We start from the raw sequence: 20,199 nt of genomic DNA, 5'->3' as shown, positions 1-20,199 counted from the left end.
GCATTTGGCACGTTGTTGGGTGTGGAAGGTTACTAATGTGATTGCTTTTCTGTAAATTAAATTAATGCTTTTTCAATGACCGAATTCATTGAAATAAAATGATTTTTGCAGAATTTTTTTGATTTAAATATTTTTTGGTAATGCATCATGTAGGTCCTAAATTTCAATCTTTACGGTCTTAAAATGTCTTAAAAAGGTCTTAAATTTCACTTACAGAAACCTGCAAGAACCCTGACAACTCTATTGCAAACTTCTCCCCTCAGGTGAACCCCCACCTCTAATTTAGGCAGCTCCCACTCCCACAAGACTAAGGCTACTTTCACACTGTCAGTCCAAATCTGATTATTTGTGTATCCGATTGGAATCTGATCTAAAGTTTTTGATGTCCACACTGTGTATCGCAGCTGTTCAGATCCGATTTGTTTGTTCGTGCCACTGGAATATCTGCATTGGTTTCTATGGCAATGACGTTGCATTGGTAGGCATAAGCCAAAAACAACAACAAGAGGGGTTTGCAATACAGATGTTGTCTTATGTACAACATGACATTTTGCAGCCGCATTGGACTCCTGCATCTTCTGAGGCAGCGGCAGAACCGTAGGAGGCTGGTATGAGCGGCTTTATTCTGCGCTGTCGTCTCCTCCGGTCTCAAAATATGTCTCTGTTATATTGTCATTTTCTGCTTGTCCTGCACTTTGCAACAACACAACCTTGTTTCTGCAGCGACTTTAATCATGTTTCCTATAACAACGTCTGACGTGTACTTTTTACGTGGCGTGAGAAAGTCACATAAACCATGTGAAATCCGATCAGAGCGGTCAGACTGAAACGGGTTTACAGAAATTTGATTTTTGAATAGGATTTCAAACCACATATGAATGTAGCTTGAAACTGATTTTTTCATAAATCGCATTTCATGTTTTTTTTTTTTTTTTTTTTTGAAGTTCACACTTGCTAAATCTGATCAAATCAGATATGCACAAAAATTGGATTTGGACCGACAGTGTGAACGTAGCCCAAGACTTTATTTATGCTAAATTATGAACAGATGTTTGATATCTCGATTGGTGTTGCCATGGCGTGGGATTTACTTGAAAAAAAGAGAAAGATTTACATCACTTTGGGGTTGTATGTTTGGTCATGGAGCTGATCAATTGTGGTTCATGGTCATTGTAAAAAAGAGGATAAGGTACACACATCCAAAGTGTCTTGGCCAAGTGCAAGATCAAGTATTTACAGTATTTTCTAGAACATAAGTTGCATCAGACTACAAGTCAGCTCCATATAGATTTCAAGCAATCGAGAGCTTAGAGAGTTACATTTAAAGTAGCTAGAAAGATTCTGCCAGTACTGGGCACTCATTCAATGTAAACAGTGATAGACATCTGAGTCCACAAGATGGAGGGAAGCTAGCGAGGGAAGGGCATACAAATCTGAACTTGAATGCAGCCTTTTCCGATCATAAGTCTCTAATAATGAGCTGATGAGTTGAATCTAGAACAGGAATGCCCAATCCTGTTCCTGGAGATCTACATACATGCAGAGTTCAGATCCAACCCTGATCGAAATTTTGTAACTCTCCACGTGGCTCTGCATCCGAAGATTCATGAATGGGAGGTGAATCTGGCCGAGCATGTACATTTCACCACACTGGCACCCAGTTTTTGAGTCTAAATTAGTTGCTTACTTTTACAAAATGTGCCAACAATAACAGAAATAATCCCTTTTAATGAAAATAAAGGTCCAGTATAAACTTCTCGTCCAGTGGGTTAGATGCGTGCAGTAATTCACTGCTTCAGGTGTGTTTGATCAGGGTTGGAGCTGAACTCTGCAGGAAAGGTAGATCTCCAGGACCAGGACATCTAGTGTTTATTTCATTCCTATTCAACTGCATGTGCCCACTTGCGTTTGTTCATTGAAGTTTAACGGAGCCTGTTGTCAGAAAATGCACACTCGCAGGATTTGCTAATATTTACAGGTAAGAGTATAACTGTAAAATGTATGTTTTGTCCAGAGGAAAGCACATCTCATAAGCATTATTTTTTTCCCTGTCAGTGTTTTCTTTAAGTTACAAGCCACCACCAGCATTTTTGATGATTTTTTACAAAACTTCCAGAATATTTTTTTTTGTATGAATAGCTGAACATACAATGTCAAAATAAAGAACACAGCATCTGCTTTTAATAATAAAAACAAACATTTTATTCTACTTTCATGCAATCTTTTTAACACTTTAATGTGGTTGTTTCATTTAAAAATAGCAACATTTTGAACAAAAATGTGGCCCCCCAAAAGCTTGCAGGTTATACTTTTATACCTTATATATTCTTACACCTCTTCATGGGCTCAACATTTCATTCAATAACGTTAAAAAGCTTCGATTTTTATGTTGATCAATAGGGATGCACAATACCATTTTTTAGTACAAGTACCAATATTTTTTTCTGGTACTCCCCGATACATTTATTTTTATTTATTTATTTTTTGGTGATGTGGCAGTTTTCCAAACACAACACAGTGAAACTAATGAATGTAGGACTGCTTCTTTATTATTACTCTAATGGAAAAAGTAATAATTTTTATGTGTCCAATAAGCTTCAAAAGGCATAATACATTTTGACAACTATGGACATTTGTGCACTTGACCATTCAGGCGCAATGAGAACTGATCACACACTGTCTGAGAGAACTGGGATCACGTGCAAGAAAGAGAGAGAGCGCTTATGGTCCGTGTCATTCAGCGCGATTTGCTTGCAGTTTGCAATGTGTGTTGTCATCATTAATTTTGAACTATTTCCACACCCCTGAGGCTGACATTGTTTCTGCTGCTGCCACCGGTGTCTCTGTGCACGAAAAATTCTGTCAGTTACGTCACGTGAGGTATCGGTCTTTGATATCGGGGGTATTTTTAAGAGTATAAGTACAAGTACATGAGCTTGGTATTGTGCATCCCTATTGATTAATGTTTGATGATTGTGTTAGTTTGCATCTACTTGATCAAAGCTTTTATCACTTGTTTCTGCTTCTTCATCTGTGTTTTGATCTGTAGGTTTTGTACTTATTCAGATGAGTAACTAGTGAAAACACGGACTGCCGGAAAATTCCGTCAATGCCGCGGGAAAGCATGGAGTCATAAATGATAGAAAATCTCATCCATTTCATGGAAAGATTTAACCACTTTTCCTGGATAATATAGATTTTTGAAAGATCATTTTTTTTTTAATTAAAATGTGTCTTAAAACAAAAAATTAAGGGTGTACTCGCTCTAGGTGATCCGAACTGTGCCGAGCACTTTTGACCCTCTAAGTCTGATTCGTTTGACTAGTGTTACTGCTCCGTTCCGTGCCCCGGCCCGCTTGAAGAGGCACGGTTGGATTATGCTCGGGCGCGGTATGGATGTAGTGAGATCGATAACCACACCGGAGTACGGAATAGATTTTCATTTCATTTAATTCATTTGAGTATATTTAGGTCTATAATGGATCCAGTTCTCACCTTATTGATGAACAGGAATTGAAGTTTGCAATTAAAGCTGCAGAATCCTCCATCAATGTCAGCTCTCTTCTAACAAGCTGATGATCTTAACCAGATGTGATAAATAAAGGAGACATATAAAATGTGCAGTGGTGGATCCATTTGGACCAGGTTTGAAAACCACTGGTGTATTGAGTATAAGATCTATAGACGGGATGGGCAACTCTGGTCCTGGAGGGACAATATTCTACAAAGTTTAGCTCCATCCTTGATCCAAACGCACCTGCAAAATTTAACCCAAACCCAAAATGTAACCCTTCAGGACTGTTTGAAAATTACGGACAGATGTATTTGATTAGGGATGAAACATTACTCTGCAAGACAGTGGCCCTCCAGGACCTGATCCATAGTAGATCATACATGTTGTTGGTTTTATGTATTAAATGTCTAAATTGTTTTATGTCTATTTTTGCCCTAGACCTAATGGCACTGAAAGAGGAATGAACATTCACACTGGAGAGAAGCCATTCATATGTAATCAGTGTGGAAAGAGTTTCAGATTTGAAGGTAAACTTAAGGGCCACATGAGGATTCACTCGAAAGAGAACTGTTTTAGAAGTCATCACTGTGGAAAGAGCAGAGGTGTAAAGAGTACCTGAAACTATATTTGAATAAAAGTACAGATACCTTACATAAAAAATGAATCAATTAAAAGTTACAAGTGACCAATTCTAATACAACTTGAGTAAAGGTCTTAGAGTATCTGATTTTAACAGTACTGAAGTATTTTACTCATGTTGATTGTAGGCTCAAATATCTACTAACCCTCAACACCTGAGAGACATGCCAGTGAAAATAAGAAACAATTGATTTGATTGATGAGAAATCATAATTATTTTCTAAAATCAAAAAACTGAAGACCTCAATATTGCAATAAATCAAGGTCAACACAACAGCCTCTCAAAAGTCTACAAGTCTCAGTTAAGGTCAAGTGCACAAAAACGCCATAAGTAAACCATAAAGGTCTTGTCAATATAGTTGATAAATAAAATAATGTTAAGTAAAATTAAGTAGTCAAAGCACTGGATGTACTGGTTTCAGCCTCATCACTGGTGCAGTCATGACCTCATCTCATATATGAAACACCTGTGATTCAGCAACTACCTGCTCATGCACTCGCATTCATGTAAAGGAGCCTTGTTGACAAGTTTGGGTGAGTAAAGGCTAAACGCACAAGATATAGTATCTTCAATGTCTTTATATCAAGGCTGGGGAACATTGATCCTGGAGGGCCATTGTCCTGCAGAGTTTAGCTCCAACCCTAATTAAACACACCTGAAGCTAATCAAAGTCTTCAGGATTACTTCAGGGTTGGAGTTAAACTCTGCAGCATAATGGCACTCCAGGATCAATGTTCCCCACCCCTGCTTTAGATGGCAACATCGCTTCTTTAACCATTTTATGCATACAATCACACCAGTGTTAACATTAGAACATTCAGCGCATCACGTGATCAACTGCCAAATTCAAATGTGCGTGCGCACTTTGGCTTGCGCTGAGCCAGAGATGGACGCGCTCAGTGCTTTTCATATATATGCAGTGTTTTCAACCACATAAAGTTTATTTTAGGTTTCAGACATTTAAATACACATGAGTACTAACAAAACAATATATTTAGAGTTTGTAAAATACACACTGATGTCTATAGAAGCGGCAATAACTATCCTTTCCATTATAATTAGACAACACGTTTTATTCATATCAGATACACATTGTGAAAGTAACTTTAAAGTTTACTCTTTTATTCCTCAGTTCACCGGTTCACTTACTTTCATGTATTTCGGGAGAAGTGGATGAATTCACTTGTTGTAAATCCAACAGATCCGATGCTCTGTGCGGCGCAAACTAACATGGCGGCACCCATCGCGCATATGGCTCAACTAACACGATCGTTATAAAGGTGTTTAAACAGCAAAACATCCACTTGCTCATATTTGACAATCGGAATATCAGATATTTCATGTTATAGCTAACACATTTGTGAATATTTTGAATAAAAAAGGAAAAATGAAATAAAAGCAGATCATCAGTCATACAGCACTGCGGTGTGTGACGTGACAAGCAATGACGCGTCACCATGGAAACAATAAAGTGATACGTTCTAAACGGCCGCCTTGAAAAACTCACGTCTGTAGTGGACTTGGTGGAGGGGGGATTATGGTGTGGGGTTGTTTTTCAGGGGTTGGGCTTGGCCCCTTAGTTCCAGTGATAGGAACTCTTAATGCTTCAGCATACCAAGACATTTTGGACAATTTCATGCTCCCAACTTTGTGGGAACAGTTTGGGGATGGGCCCTTCCTGTTCCAACATGACTGCGCACTAGTGCACAAAGCAAGGTCCATAAAGACATGGATGAGCAAGTTTGGTGTGGAGGAACTTGACTGGCCTGCACAGAGTCCTGACCTCAACCCGACAGAACACCTTTGGGTGTTCTACTCCTGAAACTATTGGGTGTACATTGTTGGCTAAGACTTAATATTTAGTTGCAAATCCTTTGCTTGCATATAACTGCATAAGATCTTCTTATATAAGGAGATAAGACCTCTTATTGGATCACCTGTACAATCACATTACAGCCTCGACTCAATGAATCTCAATGTAGAAGCACCAATTCATGATTTTAAGCCTAAACTTGACATAATCTGTAAACTTGTCCCTCAAATCTGATTGGTTGATTTGAATGTTGTTCCAGGATCAACAAAAATGTTGACCCAGCAACATGTTGAACTCAGCAAAATCAGGTTATGCATGACATACAGTGAGTCTCAAACACCATTGTTTCCTCCTTCTTATGTAAATCTCGTTCGTGCAAAAGACCACAGAAAAACAGGCGAATCTCAACATAACACAGACTGTGATGCAACAGTTGGGATCATTATTTATGCTCCCAACTTTTGCATATGCCAGCCCATGTTCAAGCCAGTATTAACATCTGGAGCTGCACAGCGGAGTCGTCAGAAGTTATACAGGTATTGTGAAGCAAGCAAGGACAATAGCAAAAATGGCAGATGGATCGATGTTCATGATCCAGGGTATCGTGATAAAATTTGTAAATTTGTCTTTCTAAATGTTTTGTTAGCATGTTGCTAATGTACTGTTAAATGTGATTAAAGTTAACATTGTTTCTTACTGTATTCACGGAGACCAGAGTCATGTCGTTATTTTCATTATTAAACACTTGCAGTCTGTATAATTCATAAACGCATCTTCAAGGCCTTTGCACACTGAGTCCGAAATTCGCATGCGAAATTTTCGCAAGTTGTGTCAATCACGTTTGCACACTGCCTCTAAAACTTTCATCCGTCATAAAAAAAAAAATTCGGATCAGGTTCGATTTTCTGCGTTTTTCGCATCCGTGGCATGCATTTTGAGAGACATTTTGACAGTTCAGAGCCACCATACAAGCGAACGCCAATATCACGAATGCCATCTGACTAGTTGATCCACGTCGTCTACGGCACAAAGCAGCAGCACTGAATGACAAACAAAGTGCAGAATACAAAGAGACAGAATATAAAGACAGATTGTGCCAGTAGCAAAGCATCAAACTGAGCCACTGACATCCTGAGCTTTGAGCTGAAACTTCACAGATGAATTCTGGGGACACCAGAGACTTATTTTCCAACTTGTAAAATGTCAATTCTAAGGCATCTTTAATGCTCTTGTGCTGATAATGACCCACAATAACAGTAAAATAACAGTAAGTTAATGTTAGCAGTTCAACTGGGTGGAGAAAATCAATAGATTTAGTCCCTCAAAACTCATCAATTGCTGAATGATAACACTTCACTGATGCTACGACACACACACACACACACACACACACATATATATATATATATATATATCAGTACGTCATGCAGAAAGCCCAAATCAAATCATTGAACGATGATCAACAGGTTACAGATGAAAACTCACAGTTAGCAGATATAACGGCTGACTAGCCTCTTCCATTAGTTAGTAAAGTAATGAAAGTTTCTGAGGTAATTTACTACTTACAGTTTTTTTCAATTGCTAAACGCTAAGCGTTTACCAATACTTAAAGTACTTTTTCTAAACTCTTAACACAGCAACACACCTACATCACACAATTAGCCAAATAGTTAATTTTCTGCCCCAAACCATATTTTGTTAAATAAACACAAACTCTACATTTCAAAATGGTAAAACCTTTTTCAACATATACTAACTCTATCAAAACACAGCAAACCTGATTCAGAATCGAGTCGTTCTGTCAAAACATAGCACTAGTTTTCTATCCAACATGAACATATAGTCAATCAAAGCACAATGACTGTCAAAATACTAACAGTTGATGGCATTATGAAAACTGCGTTACTTGTCATGTTTCAGTTCTACCTGCAGAAAATATGAAATCCATAGTTTTTTATAATTTAGTTTCCTTTTACTGCAGTAATAGTAGAAAGCTTACATGTAAGCCATTCTACATTTTTGGTTGAGTGTTGAATGCGTTCATTCTTGGCAACAGAAGTGAGTCATTATTTTATAGAATGTACAGTAGAAAAAGAGAAGAAGAAAGTAACAGAATTGCTCAGGGCAGCTACTGGTCAAATGTGTCCCCTATGCAGGACTTCAGTTGGCCCCTTGGTTGAAATCTCTTTCTGGGGGTGGGACAGGGTGTTGATGTTGCTCCCATAGAGGGTGGGATGGTGTCCCCTTGGTAGCTAGTGCCCTGTGCAGACCACATATTCTGCATATATGGAACAGTGGCAGTGGAATCGTTGTAGTAAAAGCTTTACATGAAGCTTTTACTGAAATGAAAACATGAAATTGCTGCCATTGATCAACAACAAATCCAACATACATGGTCTTTGGTTATTATGGAAGCTTTTTTTCCGCCACAGAATAAAAAAGTATAAAAGGTAATTGTGAATTTTTGATCTCACAACTCTATTTTTTTTTTAATTTTGCAATTGTGAGTTTACATCTCACAATTCTGACTTTTTTTCCCTCAGAATAGCGATATATAAACTATAGGAATTGAGTGAAAAAAGTCAGAATTGTGAGATAAAAAGACATAATTACCCAAAAAATACCTTTTTTTATTTTCTATTCATGGCAGAAATAAACTTTCATAGGTTCCACATGTGTAAGTGAAAAAAAAACTAAGATGCACAGTCCAGCACACATTCTTCCTCCTCTCCCATTCCTCTTCTTCTCCCTTGTCCTGATCCAACTTCTCCTTTCCTCCTTCATCTATTCCTCTCCCTTACCCAGACATTATTTATTTATTTATTTATTTTGCTCCTCTGTGTTGTTCTTCATCCACACTGAACAAATCTGATTCAAAGAGTCCTATTTTACTGTATGTCCATGTAATGGAAAGAAATTCAACACCTGACTACACCTCCAACTGAGACTGGAATCTGCTATTTCTCAATATTTCAGTGATCTGCTAATTAAAAATGCTTATAAATTGTTTCAGTATTTGTTTGATATATTTTTTCAATACTTTTGAGCTGCTGTTGTTGCAGAAGTATAGGTTTTATACTATATTTAAAGATTGGAACATTGGGTCTTCATTTCTGGCTTGCTGTGTTTAAGCATTTGCAAATAAGATGAGAAAGATCCATGATTTTGGTATGAGGTAAGCTTATATGAAAAGAAAATTTAAGCATTTAAGAAATGTGTTAATTGACTGCATTTTGTGTGAAAACGACATGAATTGTGTTAATGGTATGGCCACAACAGACGGATGTTCTGCTAAATGTGTTTAGAGTTTTGAAAATGTGACTACAGATTGGACAAAAGTATGTTAGCAATAGAAAAAAACTAAAACTTAAATATGAAATAATTAACTAGATTTCATTTACATTTACAACAAAATGGGTTTGCAATTTTATTTATTGTATTTTCCATTGCTGCTTATAGAGTTAGCAGATACAGGCAATGAACAGTAATTTTTTAATTTATTTGAAAAAATTTAATTCTAAAATAGCAACACAAAGGAGGATTTATGGAGTGTAAACAATACTAGCTTACACATTCTTCTTAAATATTACGTTTGTGATGTCAGTTCATAATTCATAGTCATTGGTAGAGCGCTGTCAGACAGCTTCATAAACAACACAATGTGTTTTCTTGTATGTTTTTACAAAGGTCACACTAGCATTTTATTCACTGATTTTTCTTCTTCCTGTTATTCTTCTGAAAACAGGCCATTGCTTCCGTATTCATTTTAATTGACACTTTCCAAATTCTCAGTAAATGCACACACCTATGAAATATAGATATTTGGTGATTATTTATTTTTTCTTCCTTTTTGATTTTCTCTAAACAACAAACTTGACAACCACATAAAAGCACATAAGAGAACCAAAAGTCTCTTTTAAGAACATTGCTTCTCTCATTTTTATACTGATTCTTGAAAGATACATTTTTACATATTTTATACATATGTTTAGACTCAAATAAACTTGTCCACATTTTTTATATTGGTAAAACACACCAACTTTAAATGTTTTAATTTGGAAACATGAATGAACTCTGCTTTATTAAGTCATACAACCTTTTTAATTAATGTGTGTATCATATTTATCACTGTTTTAATTTTAATAAAAAAGATTATAAAGATTATATAAAAATAGATTTCTATGTACTTCTGTGATTGTAGGTCAATGCTGTGTGTGAACAGGACTTTTATTTTGCATTGAAGACATGACGTCATAAGACTGCGCCGCGCTCCTGCATCTGTTGTGATTCTGCTGAAGAAAGGTTTGTTTTAAGAATTTAATCTGTTTAAATCGATAGAAACAGTTCAAGGTTTTAATAGGTTTTTTATTATTATTATTTTTTTTTATTTTTACAAGCGATGTGAAATGAGTTTATTTACTATTTAATGTAACATTTTAATGCTTTATCTAACTGTAATGAAGGATATTTGTGTGAGTAAAGCTCATCCACTGATGAGAAACAGTAAACCTGCGTCTCATTTCTCTCTATATATCATAAATCAGTTTATCATGAACACGAGTTCAGTCTCTGGCGAGTAATGATGGAGAAACTGAACTTTTCAACTCCGAGTCAACTGAATCAAATACTTTGAGAAATGATTCAGTGAATCACGACACGTGCTGCTCAAACAGTGAACATGAACGACAACAACAAACACTAACGTGTGAAGACAACTTTCACAAACAAACTGCTCAAGTTTTCATCAAAGTGTAATCATTTACATATAATCTCTAACTCATTAAATTCCAAATGTGGATCATAAATGCCTAAATATGAAGTGTTTATTAATTTGCAGCGTTAGTTTTGAGTGTTTTTTTTTTTTTTTTGTCTAACCAGGTCACTGAAGACCATTAACTCTGTTCATTCTCTTCTTAAAGATGGTGCTTATTAAAGAGGAAATTGAAGACATAAAGATGGAGTTTATTAAAGAGGAGAGTGAAGACATAAAGATTGAAGAAACATTCAGAGTGAAACATGAAGATACTGAGGAACAAACAGGTTAGTTTTATTCTCAAAGCTGAATTTGATCATTATTAAAATGTCCAGCTCTACAGAAATAGAGAATATACAGAAGTATAATCTTACAGAGAATATTACAGAAGTAGCCAAAACAAAACAATTATTTTCTACAACATTAAACCCAATATCTTCTTCTGAATAGAGAACAATGGAAAAGTAAGATTTTTTCTATTCATGCTCAAAAGTGCTGTACTAACATTTTAACATTCCTGAACATAAATAACAGTAATTGAACATTAAATCAAGCAATAAATAAATCATAATTTAAACATTTTGAATATAGCCCCTATATCAATAACCATTTCATGTGTGTGTGTCATATGGAGGAAAGTCAGCAGGGGAAGTGTCAGGGCAACTTTGGAAACAGACGCTGCCGACGTGAGCAAACCCCGCAGTCTGCTTTCGTCACCACTAGTTCGTCAGTGTCGGCTTGGTGTGTTCTGGCCTTTACACTTTATTTTTAGATGACAGTTACATTGCAATTACTCAAAGTACTGAGTAATATAATTACATTTATTTACTATAGAGCTAGGGTTAGGGTTTGGTTTAGGGTTGTAATTAAGGATTATTAACTCATTATTATAGTAAGTACATGTAATAATGTGTAACTGCGTCACTTTAAAATACAGTACCATTAAACATTAGAGCAATTGATTGCATCTATGATCTTTCAACCATTTTGCCGAAAATAATGTATAAATGTCTAAAATTGTCTCGTATCTCGGATCTTTAGGAACAGGTGGATTTTTATACTGAGATTAGCTCATATATGATCCTCCCAGGTCATGTCTACTCTGCACCGCTGGCTAAAATTTCTTCTGCTTCACTTCAGACACATACTTGCAAAGTTCCTTAAAGGATTAGTTCACTTTCAAATGAAAATTAGTCCAAGCTTTACTCACCATCAAGCTAATCCTAGGTGTATATGACTTTCTTGTTCCTGATGAACAGAATCGAAGAAATGTTAATAAATATCCTGACGCTTCCGCCAGACCGCCTTCCGTATTCAAGTTACGAAGAAAGTGTAAACTGGCATCGCGTCAGTTACACTTTTTCCGTAAGTTGAATAGGGAAGGGGTAGGACGTAGCGTAAGTTTTTTGAACTGCAAGAGTTTTACTACGTTGAATACGGAAGGCGGTTTGGCGGAAACTTGATATTTGACTTCATAACTTGTTTAAATATGGATTTTTTTACACAAACGCTTCACTTCAGAAAACCCCCTGGAGTCATGTGGAGCACATATTTATGATGGATGGATGTGGATGGAAGCTTTTTCTTCAGCTCATACTCAATGACTGCCTTCCACTGCCATTATAAAGCCCAGATGCATCAGGATATTTATTAATATTTCTTTGATTATGTTCATCAGAAAGAAGAAATTGAAAACTGTCTAATCAGCATCTTGATATGCCACACCTGAGGTGGATGGATTATCTCGGCATAGGAGAAGTGCTCACTAACACAGATTTAGACAGATTTGTGAACAATATTTGAGAGAAATAGGCCTTTTGTGTACATAGAAAAAGACTTAGATCTTTGAGTTCAGCTCATGAAAAATGGGGGCAAAAACAAAAGTGTTGCGTTTATAATTTTTTTCAGTGTAGTTTGCGATTAAAGCTGCAAATTCCTCCATCAGTGTCAGCTCTCTTCTAACAAGCTGATGATCTTAACCAGATGTGATAAATAAAGGAGACATATAAAATGTGCAGTGGTGGGTCCCTTTGGACCAGGGATAAGATCTATAGACGGGATGGTCTAGTCATGGAGGGACACTATTCTGCATAGTTTGCTTGAAAATTACAGTTAGGTGTATTTTATTATGGATAAAACTTAACCCTGCAAGACAGTGGCCCTCCAGGACCAAAGCTGCCCGTCCTTGATCCATAGGATATGATAGAGTATAGAGCAGGGATGTCCAATCCTACTCCTGGAGGGCCACCATCCTGCAGAGTTTAGTTCCAACCCCAGTTAAACACACCTGAACCAGCTAATCAAGGTCTACTAGGCATACTAGAAACTTCCAGTTAGTTGTGTGGAGGCAAGTTGGAGTTAAACTTTGCAGGATAATGGCCCGCCAGGACCGAGTTTGGACACCCCTGGTAAAGAGCATTCATGTTGTTGGTTTTGATGCATTAAATGTTCAAATTGTTTTATGTCTATTTTTGCCCTAGACCTAATGGCACTGAAAGAGGCGAGTCATGAACTTTATGAAAGGGAAGAAGAGAAAAAACATTATGATAAACATCACAATTTCATGACTGGGGAAAGATCAACACAGGCTAAAAAGACTTCCTCACAAAAAAGAGCTCAAAAGACAGGAACTAAAAGTTATTTCACCTGCCAACAGTGTGGAATGAATTTTGATCAACATAGAAACCTTCAAATCCACTTGAGAGTTCACACTGGAGAAAAGCCTTACACCTGCCAACAGTGTGGAAAGAGTTTTACTGTAAAAGGAAACCTTATAGTCCACATGAGAATTCACACTGGAGAGAAACCTTTCACCTGCCAGCAATGTGGAAAGAGTTTTAGACATAAAGGAAACCTTATAGTCCACATGAGAATTCACACTCAAGAGAAGGCTTACACCTGCCAACAGTGTGGAAAGAGTTTCACACATAAAGGAAGCCTTGAAGTCCACATGAGAATTCACACTGGAGAAAAGCCTTATACCTGCCAACAATGTGGACAGAGTTTCAGTCAAAAAGGAAGCCTTAAAGTCCACATGAGAACTCACACTGGAGAGAGCCCATTCGCCTGCCAACAGTGTGGAAAGAGTTTCAGTGGAAAAGGAAAGCTTGAAATCCACATAAGAATTCACACTGGAGAAAAGCCGTATACCTGCCAACAGTGTGGAAAGAGTTACAATGAGAAGGGAAACCTTACAGCCCACATGAAAATTCACACTGGAGAGAGCCCATTTGCCTGCCAACAGTGTGGACAGGGTTTCAGTGGAAAAGGAAAACTTGAAGTCCACATGAGAATTCACACTGGAGAAAAGCCTTATACCTGTCAACAGTGTGGACAGAGTTTCAATCAAAAAGGAAACCTTATAGCCCACATGAGAACTCACACTAGAGAAAAGCCTTACAGCTGCACTCTGTGTGGGAATGGCTTCACACGGGAACTAAGCCTTAGGGAACACATGAATATTCACACTGGAGAGAAGCCATTCATATGTGGTCAGTGTGGAAAGAGTTTCAGATTTAAAGGTAACCTTAAGGTCCACATGAGGATTCACTCGAAAGAGAACTCTTTTAGAAGTCGTCACTGTGGAAAGAGCAGAGGTGTAAAGAGTACCTGAAAACATTCTTGAATAAAAATACAGATACCTTTCAGCAAAAATTACTCCATTACAAGTTTCAAGTCACCAATTCTAATACAACTTGAGTAAAAGTCTTGGAGTATCAGATTTTAACTGTACTTAAAGCTGCTGTCTGTACCTTTTTTTTTTGTGTTCAGAATTTACAAAAATTATATAATGAGAATGTACAACATGAATCCATTTTCCAAACTGTGATTTTGTCTAAACCTGAATCATTATGGTATACTTATAATAAGTGTTTATATTCAGACTATTTTAGACAGGTCTGGTAGGAACCACTGCGGAGTAAGCACAGTAACGGCGTAAACCACCATAGACATAAACGGATACAGTGTTCCTCCACAAGACACATGCCATTCTGTTTATTAACTGCTGGAGCGCCAAAAGTGATGGATTGCAGCTTTAAAGAATTAGTTCACTTTCAAAAGAAAATTAGCCCAAGCTTTACTCACCCTCAACCCATCCTAGGTGTATATGACTTTCTTCTTTCTGATGAAGATAATCGGAGAAATATTAATAAATATCCTGACGCATCCTAGCTTTATAATGGCAGTATGCATTAACAAACGAGTATGAGCTGAAGAAAGTGTCTCAATCCACATCCATCCATCATAAACATATTCCACATGGCTCTGGAGAGTTAATAAAGGCCTTCTGAAGTGAAACGATGCGTTTGTGTAATAAGAAATATCCATATTTAATAAGTTATGAAGTAAAATATGTTGCTTCTGCCAGACTGCCTTCCGTATTCATATTACGGAAAAAATGGAACTGGCATCGCGTCAGTTCCGTAAGTTGAATAGGGAAGGCATAGGACGTACAGCGTAAGCTTTTTGAAGAATATGGAAGGCAGTCATGCAAAGGAAGCCTATCTCCCATACTACCAGCACATGGCAATTGGGTTAGAACCAACCACATGCTTGATTATAACTAGCCCGAGGTAGTATACTCACCGCCACCGTATAGGCATGAATGCCATTCTGCTGTGAGTTAGTGTCTCTAAAACCCATAGGCGTGTTCCAGTGAGCAGCATGGTTTTAATCCTTACGAGGTCCCCTTATCTCCCATCTCCTGCAGTCCCCCGAGATGATCTTGGACCCAGTGTAGCGAGTTAGCTCAAAAGGGAAATATTAATAATTATACATAACTTATTATGATTAATTATGAATATTTGAATCAGTTAATCAGATTTACTTGATGTAGTTACATTAACATTACAATCAATCAATATCAGTTCATCCCGTGAACACTCATTATTATTAAAGGTGCAATATGTAAGAATTTTGCAGTAAAATATCCAAAAACCACTAGGACAGTGTTATTGTAATGATGAATCAACGGAGTGAGAATCCAGCTGCAGTTTTATTGAAGTTAAATTCATAACAATGGCAAGGACGAGGCAGAAACAGGGACAGGCAATGGTCAGGGCAGGAGGCAAACAAACAAAGTCCAAAGACAGGCACAGATCAGGGCAGGCAACAAACATACAAAATCCAGGAACAGGCAAAGGTCAGGGCAGGCAACAGAGAATCCGGTACGAGAAACAGTCCAAATCAAACACAGGTATAACAGTCCACAATGAAAACGCTCAGAAATGATCACCGAGGCAAATAAAGACTTTGCAACATGTGAGCTGCTTATGAAGTGTGTGTGTGTCATGTGGTGCAGGTGCTTGCAATCAGTCCCAGGAATGAGGGCCTATGGGAAATGAGGTCCGAATGGAAAACAAGTCAATATTCGGGTGATGGCTCCCTCCAGTGGTGCGAGGAAGGAGATGCGGGAGCCTCACTTGTAATAGTTATATATTTTACAATATATAGTACTTACAATATCCCAAATGTTTCCAACTATTTGTAAATTGTGAGAAAATTGCAATTTTAACCAAGGCTCCGGGACGTATGAGGAGGTGCCTGTCAATTGCGTCATACCTGCGTTACCCCCGGTTTCCGGTTTTATTTTGTAGAAACCATGGAAAAAACCAAAGACGCTTTAATTTATTATATGTTTTAATAGACAAGGGACCAACTGTTTGGTTACATTTATAGACAGAAAACTAATTGTTGTTATATAGCTCAACACGTTTACTCTTATTGTATGCCTCAGAGAAAAACACTATTTTGTCATTTTTAGTAACAGTAATACAGAATTTTCTCTATCATACAATACATTTTAATATTAATTCCATGCCATTTATCAACACAAGCCATCTAGCATTTAGAATGATATTCTAAAATCGATCTAGCTTCCTGCAGTGTGCAACAAGTGTCTCACAGCAGCCACCGGGCGAACACACAGAGTAACGTTATAACATCATTTTCAAACTCAAATGTATCTAATATGACCGGAAAAGCGGAAGCGGCGCCAGTGACTGTGGTATAATAAAAGTTCCGCTGCTCGCGGCATGTGTTGCACAATCGCTCCAGAGGCCTTGTTCAGCTCCCACAACACTCAGTCCTACTCTGCTTCATACTACAGTAACGTTATTAATTGCATCCATGAACATGATTTTGTAATGACTGCTCCAAGACACGAATGGCGGAGGATCCAAATGCAGTGTATTTTTTGAAGGGTAATCCACAATCATAAACCAAAGACAGGCAAAAAGGTCAAACACAGAGTGGGCAGTCCAAACAAAGATAGAGTCTAGAACTCAGGCAAGAACCAAAATTAAAGACACAGGAAAACAAGAAACAATGGCTTAGAGGTGCAGTGAAAACAGTAAAGCAAGACCTAGCGATGAGTGACTGAATGAACCAGGTTTAAATAGACAGAAACACAATGATAATGAGGTGATGAGACACAGGTGTAAGCAATCATGGTTGATAAGTCTAGGCAGAGGATTATGGGAAATTGAGTCTTTGACAGTGATAGTCCAGGGTGGAGTGCCCTCTGATGGCAATGACGGGCACTCTCACTGGTGATTGTGACATAGCCCCCCTCCTAAGGAGCGGCTTCCAGATGCTCCTAATAAGAAAGTTCAGGTAGGAGGAGGAGCGGAGGCAGACCAGGGGCAGGATGGAGGGCCAGGTCCGTGGAGAGGAAGGCGGCCTGGAGACTGAGGCAGGGCAGACGGCCAGGGCGGAGAAGGCTGGACAGACGGCCAGGGCGGAGAAGGCTGGACAGACGGCCAGGGCAGAGAAGGCTGGACAGACGGCCAGGGCAGAGAAGGCTGGACAGACGGGCTTGAAGACCCCCACGGTGTAGCAGACGACCACTACAGCAGCACAGATGGGCTTGAAGACCCCCACGGCGGAGCAGACGACCAGCACAGAAGCGCAGACAGGCTTGAAGACCCCCACAGCGCAGCAGATGACCACCACAGCAGCAGCGTTGACTGGCTTGAAGGCCTCCACGGTGGAGCAGACGACCACCAATGGTAAAGATCTGGTAAAACTGGAGACCGCCATAGCTGATCAGTTGAATCTGAAACATAGAGCTCAGAGAGGTTAGTCTTGGACACAAGTGCCATAAGAGGACAGGCAGGGAGCTCAGAAAAGCCCTCCAGGGCTCTGACTGGAAATGTCCTCTCTGGTTGTGTTGAGGCAGACAGACAGTTCTGGTACGACCTCTGCGGTCATGTCGAGGCCGACAGGAAACTCAGGGACAACCTCCGTGGTCGTATCAGGGCAGAAAGGGAACTCAGGGACGACCTCTGTGGTCGTATCAAGGCAGACAGGGAACACGGACGATATCCATGGTAGCATCAGTGCAGACAAGAAGTTCATAGGTCACGAGGCTGGGTTCTGGGACTGCAGAAAACTCTGGTGTGGACTCATGGACTGAGGTGGACTCTGGATTGGACTCAAAGGTTGAAGCAGGGTCAGGAGTGAATTCATGGGCTGGATCAGGCACTGGAGCCGATGTGTGCAAAGCCCACACACACCAAATGGCTGTGGCCATAATGGCCAGCGCTGCAATATCTGTGGGCTCAGGCGTGGCAGCCATCTTGGCCAAGGGCTCAGGCGTATTGTAAACAGGCTCTGGTGGGGTAACCACAAGACAGCAGGGTACCGAAAACACAGGACTGGCAATCATTAAATCCGGACATGCTGGTGACCAAGATGAGCCAAGCTCCTTGGCCATTGGAGCTTGGTGTTTGGTGCCTCCCCCCAAAAAATGTTTAGGAGAAGAGTCTTCCTCGACCTCCCCAACAGTGAAGGAGGAACCAGCCAACAGCAGAGCATTGTCCATAAACTGTACTAAAGTCAGGTCATTTACCCCACTTGGCATGAGTGATCTTATTGGTTCGCTTAATCCATGACGACAAAAGTCCTTCAAAACAGCATCCTTCCAATTTACGCAATTAACCAGAGCACAGAACTGAGTAGTGTAATTTTTGATGGTACTGGTACCTTGACGCAGGAATAGGATTTCTTCTGCTGGATCGATAGCGGGCTAGGTCTTCTGTAATGACTGCTCCAAGACACGAATGGCGGAGGATCCAAATGCAGGGTATTTATTGAAGGGTAATCCAAAATCATAAACCAAAGACAGGCAAAAAGGTCAAAACACAGAGTGGGCAGTCCAAAAAAAGATAGAGTCCAGGGCTCAGGCAAGAACAGGGAAATCCAGAGATGAAGCAAAAACCAAAATCAAAGACACCGGAAAACAATGGCTTAAAGGATAATGAGGTGATGAGACACAGGTGTAAGCAATCATGGTTGATCAGTCTAGGCAGAGGATTATGGGAAATTGAGTCTCTGACAGTGATACTCCAGGGTGGAGTGCCCTCTGATGGCAATGACGGGCACTCTCACTGGTGATCGTGACAGATTTCTTCTCGAGTCCTATCCCGATTATTTCCAGTGGTTGTGATGTGAAGACATGTCCCAAGATTCCACGCTCAAACTTGGCGTCATCAAGCTATGCCTTTGTTTTGAATAGGCCTCTAGCGACCTCTAGCAGACAGAAAATCTTACATATTGCACCTTTAATTAATTCTAAGAAATGGTATTTTTCATGTCCACAGACACTTCTATAGAAACTATCAGTGACGTAAGTGTACGTTGATTGGTCAAACACTGGCACCTGGCATTTTTAAAAAGTCATGTAAACATATTTACTTCATACAAATGGAAAACAGCGAAAATGGAATTTACCTGTTGTCATAGGAGATTTTGTCTCTTAGCCAAACTTTTTGCTCTTTCAGTCGTGTAGATTATGTGTTTACATTCCCACGTCACACAACAAACACAGCTCTGATCACGGCATCCTCCATTTACCGGTTTTTATTGTTTGTAAATGCTGCGCTTAAAGATGCCGCTGTTGGCCGCTTCACAGTTCCTATTCCCAGTGTGCATACAACCAGGGACATAGCCCGGGGGAGAAATTAGTTCCCGGAGAACTATCCTAGTGGTTAGTTCCTAGAACTATTCGGTGCAAAAGCCCTTCATGAGTTTCTCACCACAAACTTCTTTGTTAACAAAGGGGTTCACAACTTTAACTAACTAGCAGATATTTAGTATATAGTACAAACTTGCATTATGCCTCAGCTGTATGAAGAACGTCCGAATATACTGTTGCAGTAGAAAGTCCTGAGAGTTCGGTCCGATGGTGCTGAAGTTGGAATCGATTTCTCCTGCGTTGAATAAAGAAAATAATGACAAACTTGTGTGGTTAATTTGACTCTTGTAGTAGGAAAAAGGTTCTCTCTCTTCTAGGTAAGCACATAGCCGGGGTGCAGGTCGAGGCCTGTGAGGCCTCCGGCCCTAGCCGGAGATGCCACAGAGCAGCCAGGAGCTACAGAAAATCAGTCGGGAGCAAGAGGGGGAGACAGAGCTGTGTGTCTCTTTTTAAGTTCTGGGAGAAGTCACACCTCTTAGGGTTGACCTGACCAATGAGAAAG

The 20,199-nt window shown here is 39.2% G+C and overlaps 1 protein-coding gene across 3 annotated transcripts in view; it reads left to right on the top strand.

Moving 5' to 3' along the window:
• The window catches only part of LOC127508826 (gastrula zinc finger protein XlCGF57.1-like), a 102,308-nt gene extending 82,347 nt beyond the window's left edge, over positions 1–19,961 (top strand). Inside the window, exons 1-3 of one of the 3 annotated variants that reach the window (XM_051887202.1) lie at positions 10,166–10,269; positions 10,887–11,007; positions 13,201–19,961. In XM_051887202.1, coding sequence (XP_051743162.1) covers positions 10,887–11,007; positions 13,201–14,333 — 1,254 coding nt within the window. In that variant the 5' untranslated portion in view covers positions 10,166–10,269 and the 3' untranslated portion in view covers positions 14,334–19,961. Of the gene's footprint in view, positions 1–10,165; positions 10,270–10,886; positions 11,008–13,200 lie in introns of those variants that run through there. The other 2 variants (XM_051887203.1, XM_051887204.1) reach the window with 2 other exon arrangements.
• Positions 19,962–20,199: the final 238 nt, after the last annotated feature.

The sequence above is a fragment of the Ctenopharyngodon idella genome, chromosome 3 (assembly GCF_019924925.1).
Source record: "Ctenopharyngodon idella isolate HZGC_01 chromosome 3, HZGC01, whole genome shotgun sequence".
Lineage (NCBI taxonomy): Eukaryota > Metazoa > Chordata > Actinopteri > Cypriniformes > Xenocyprididae > Ctenopharyngodon > Ctenopharyngodon idella.
This window is presented reverse-complemented; position numbering and strand designations above follow the sequence as displayed.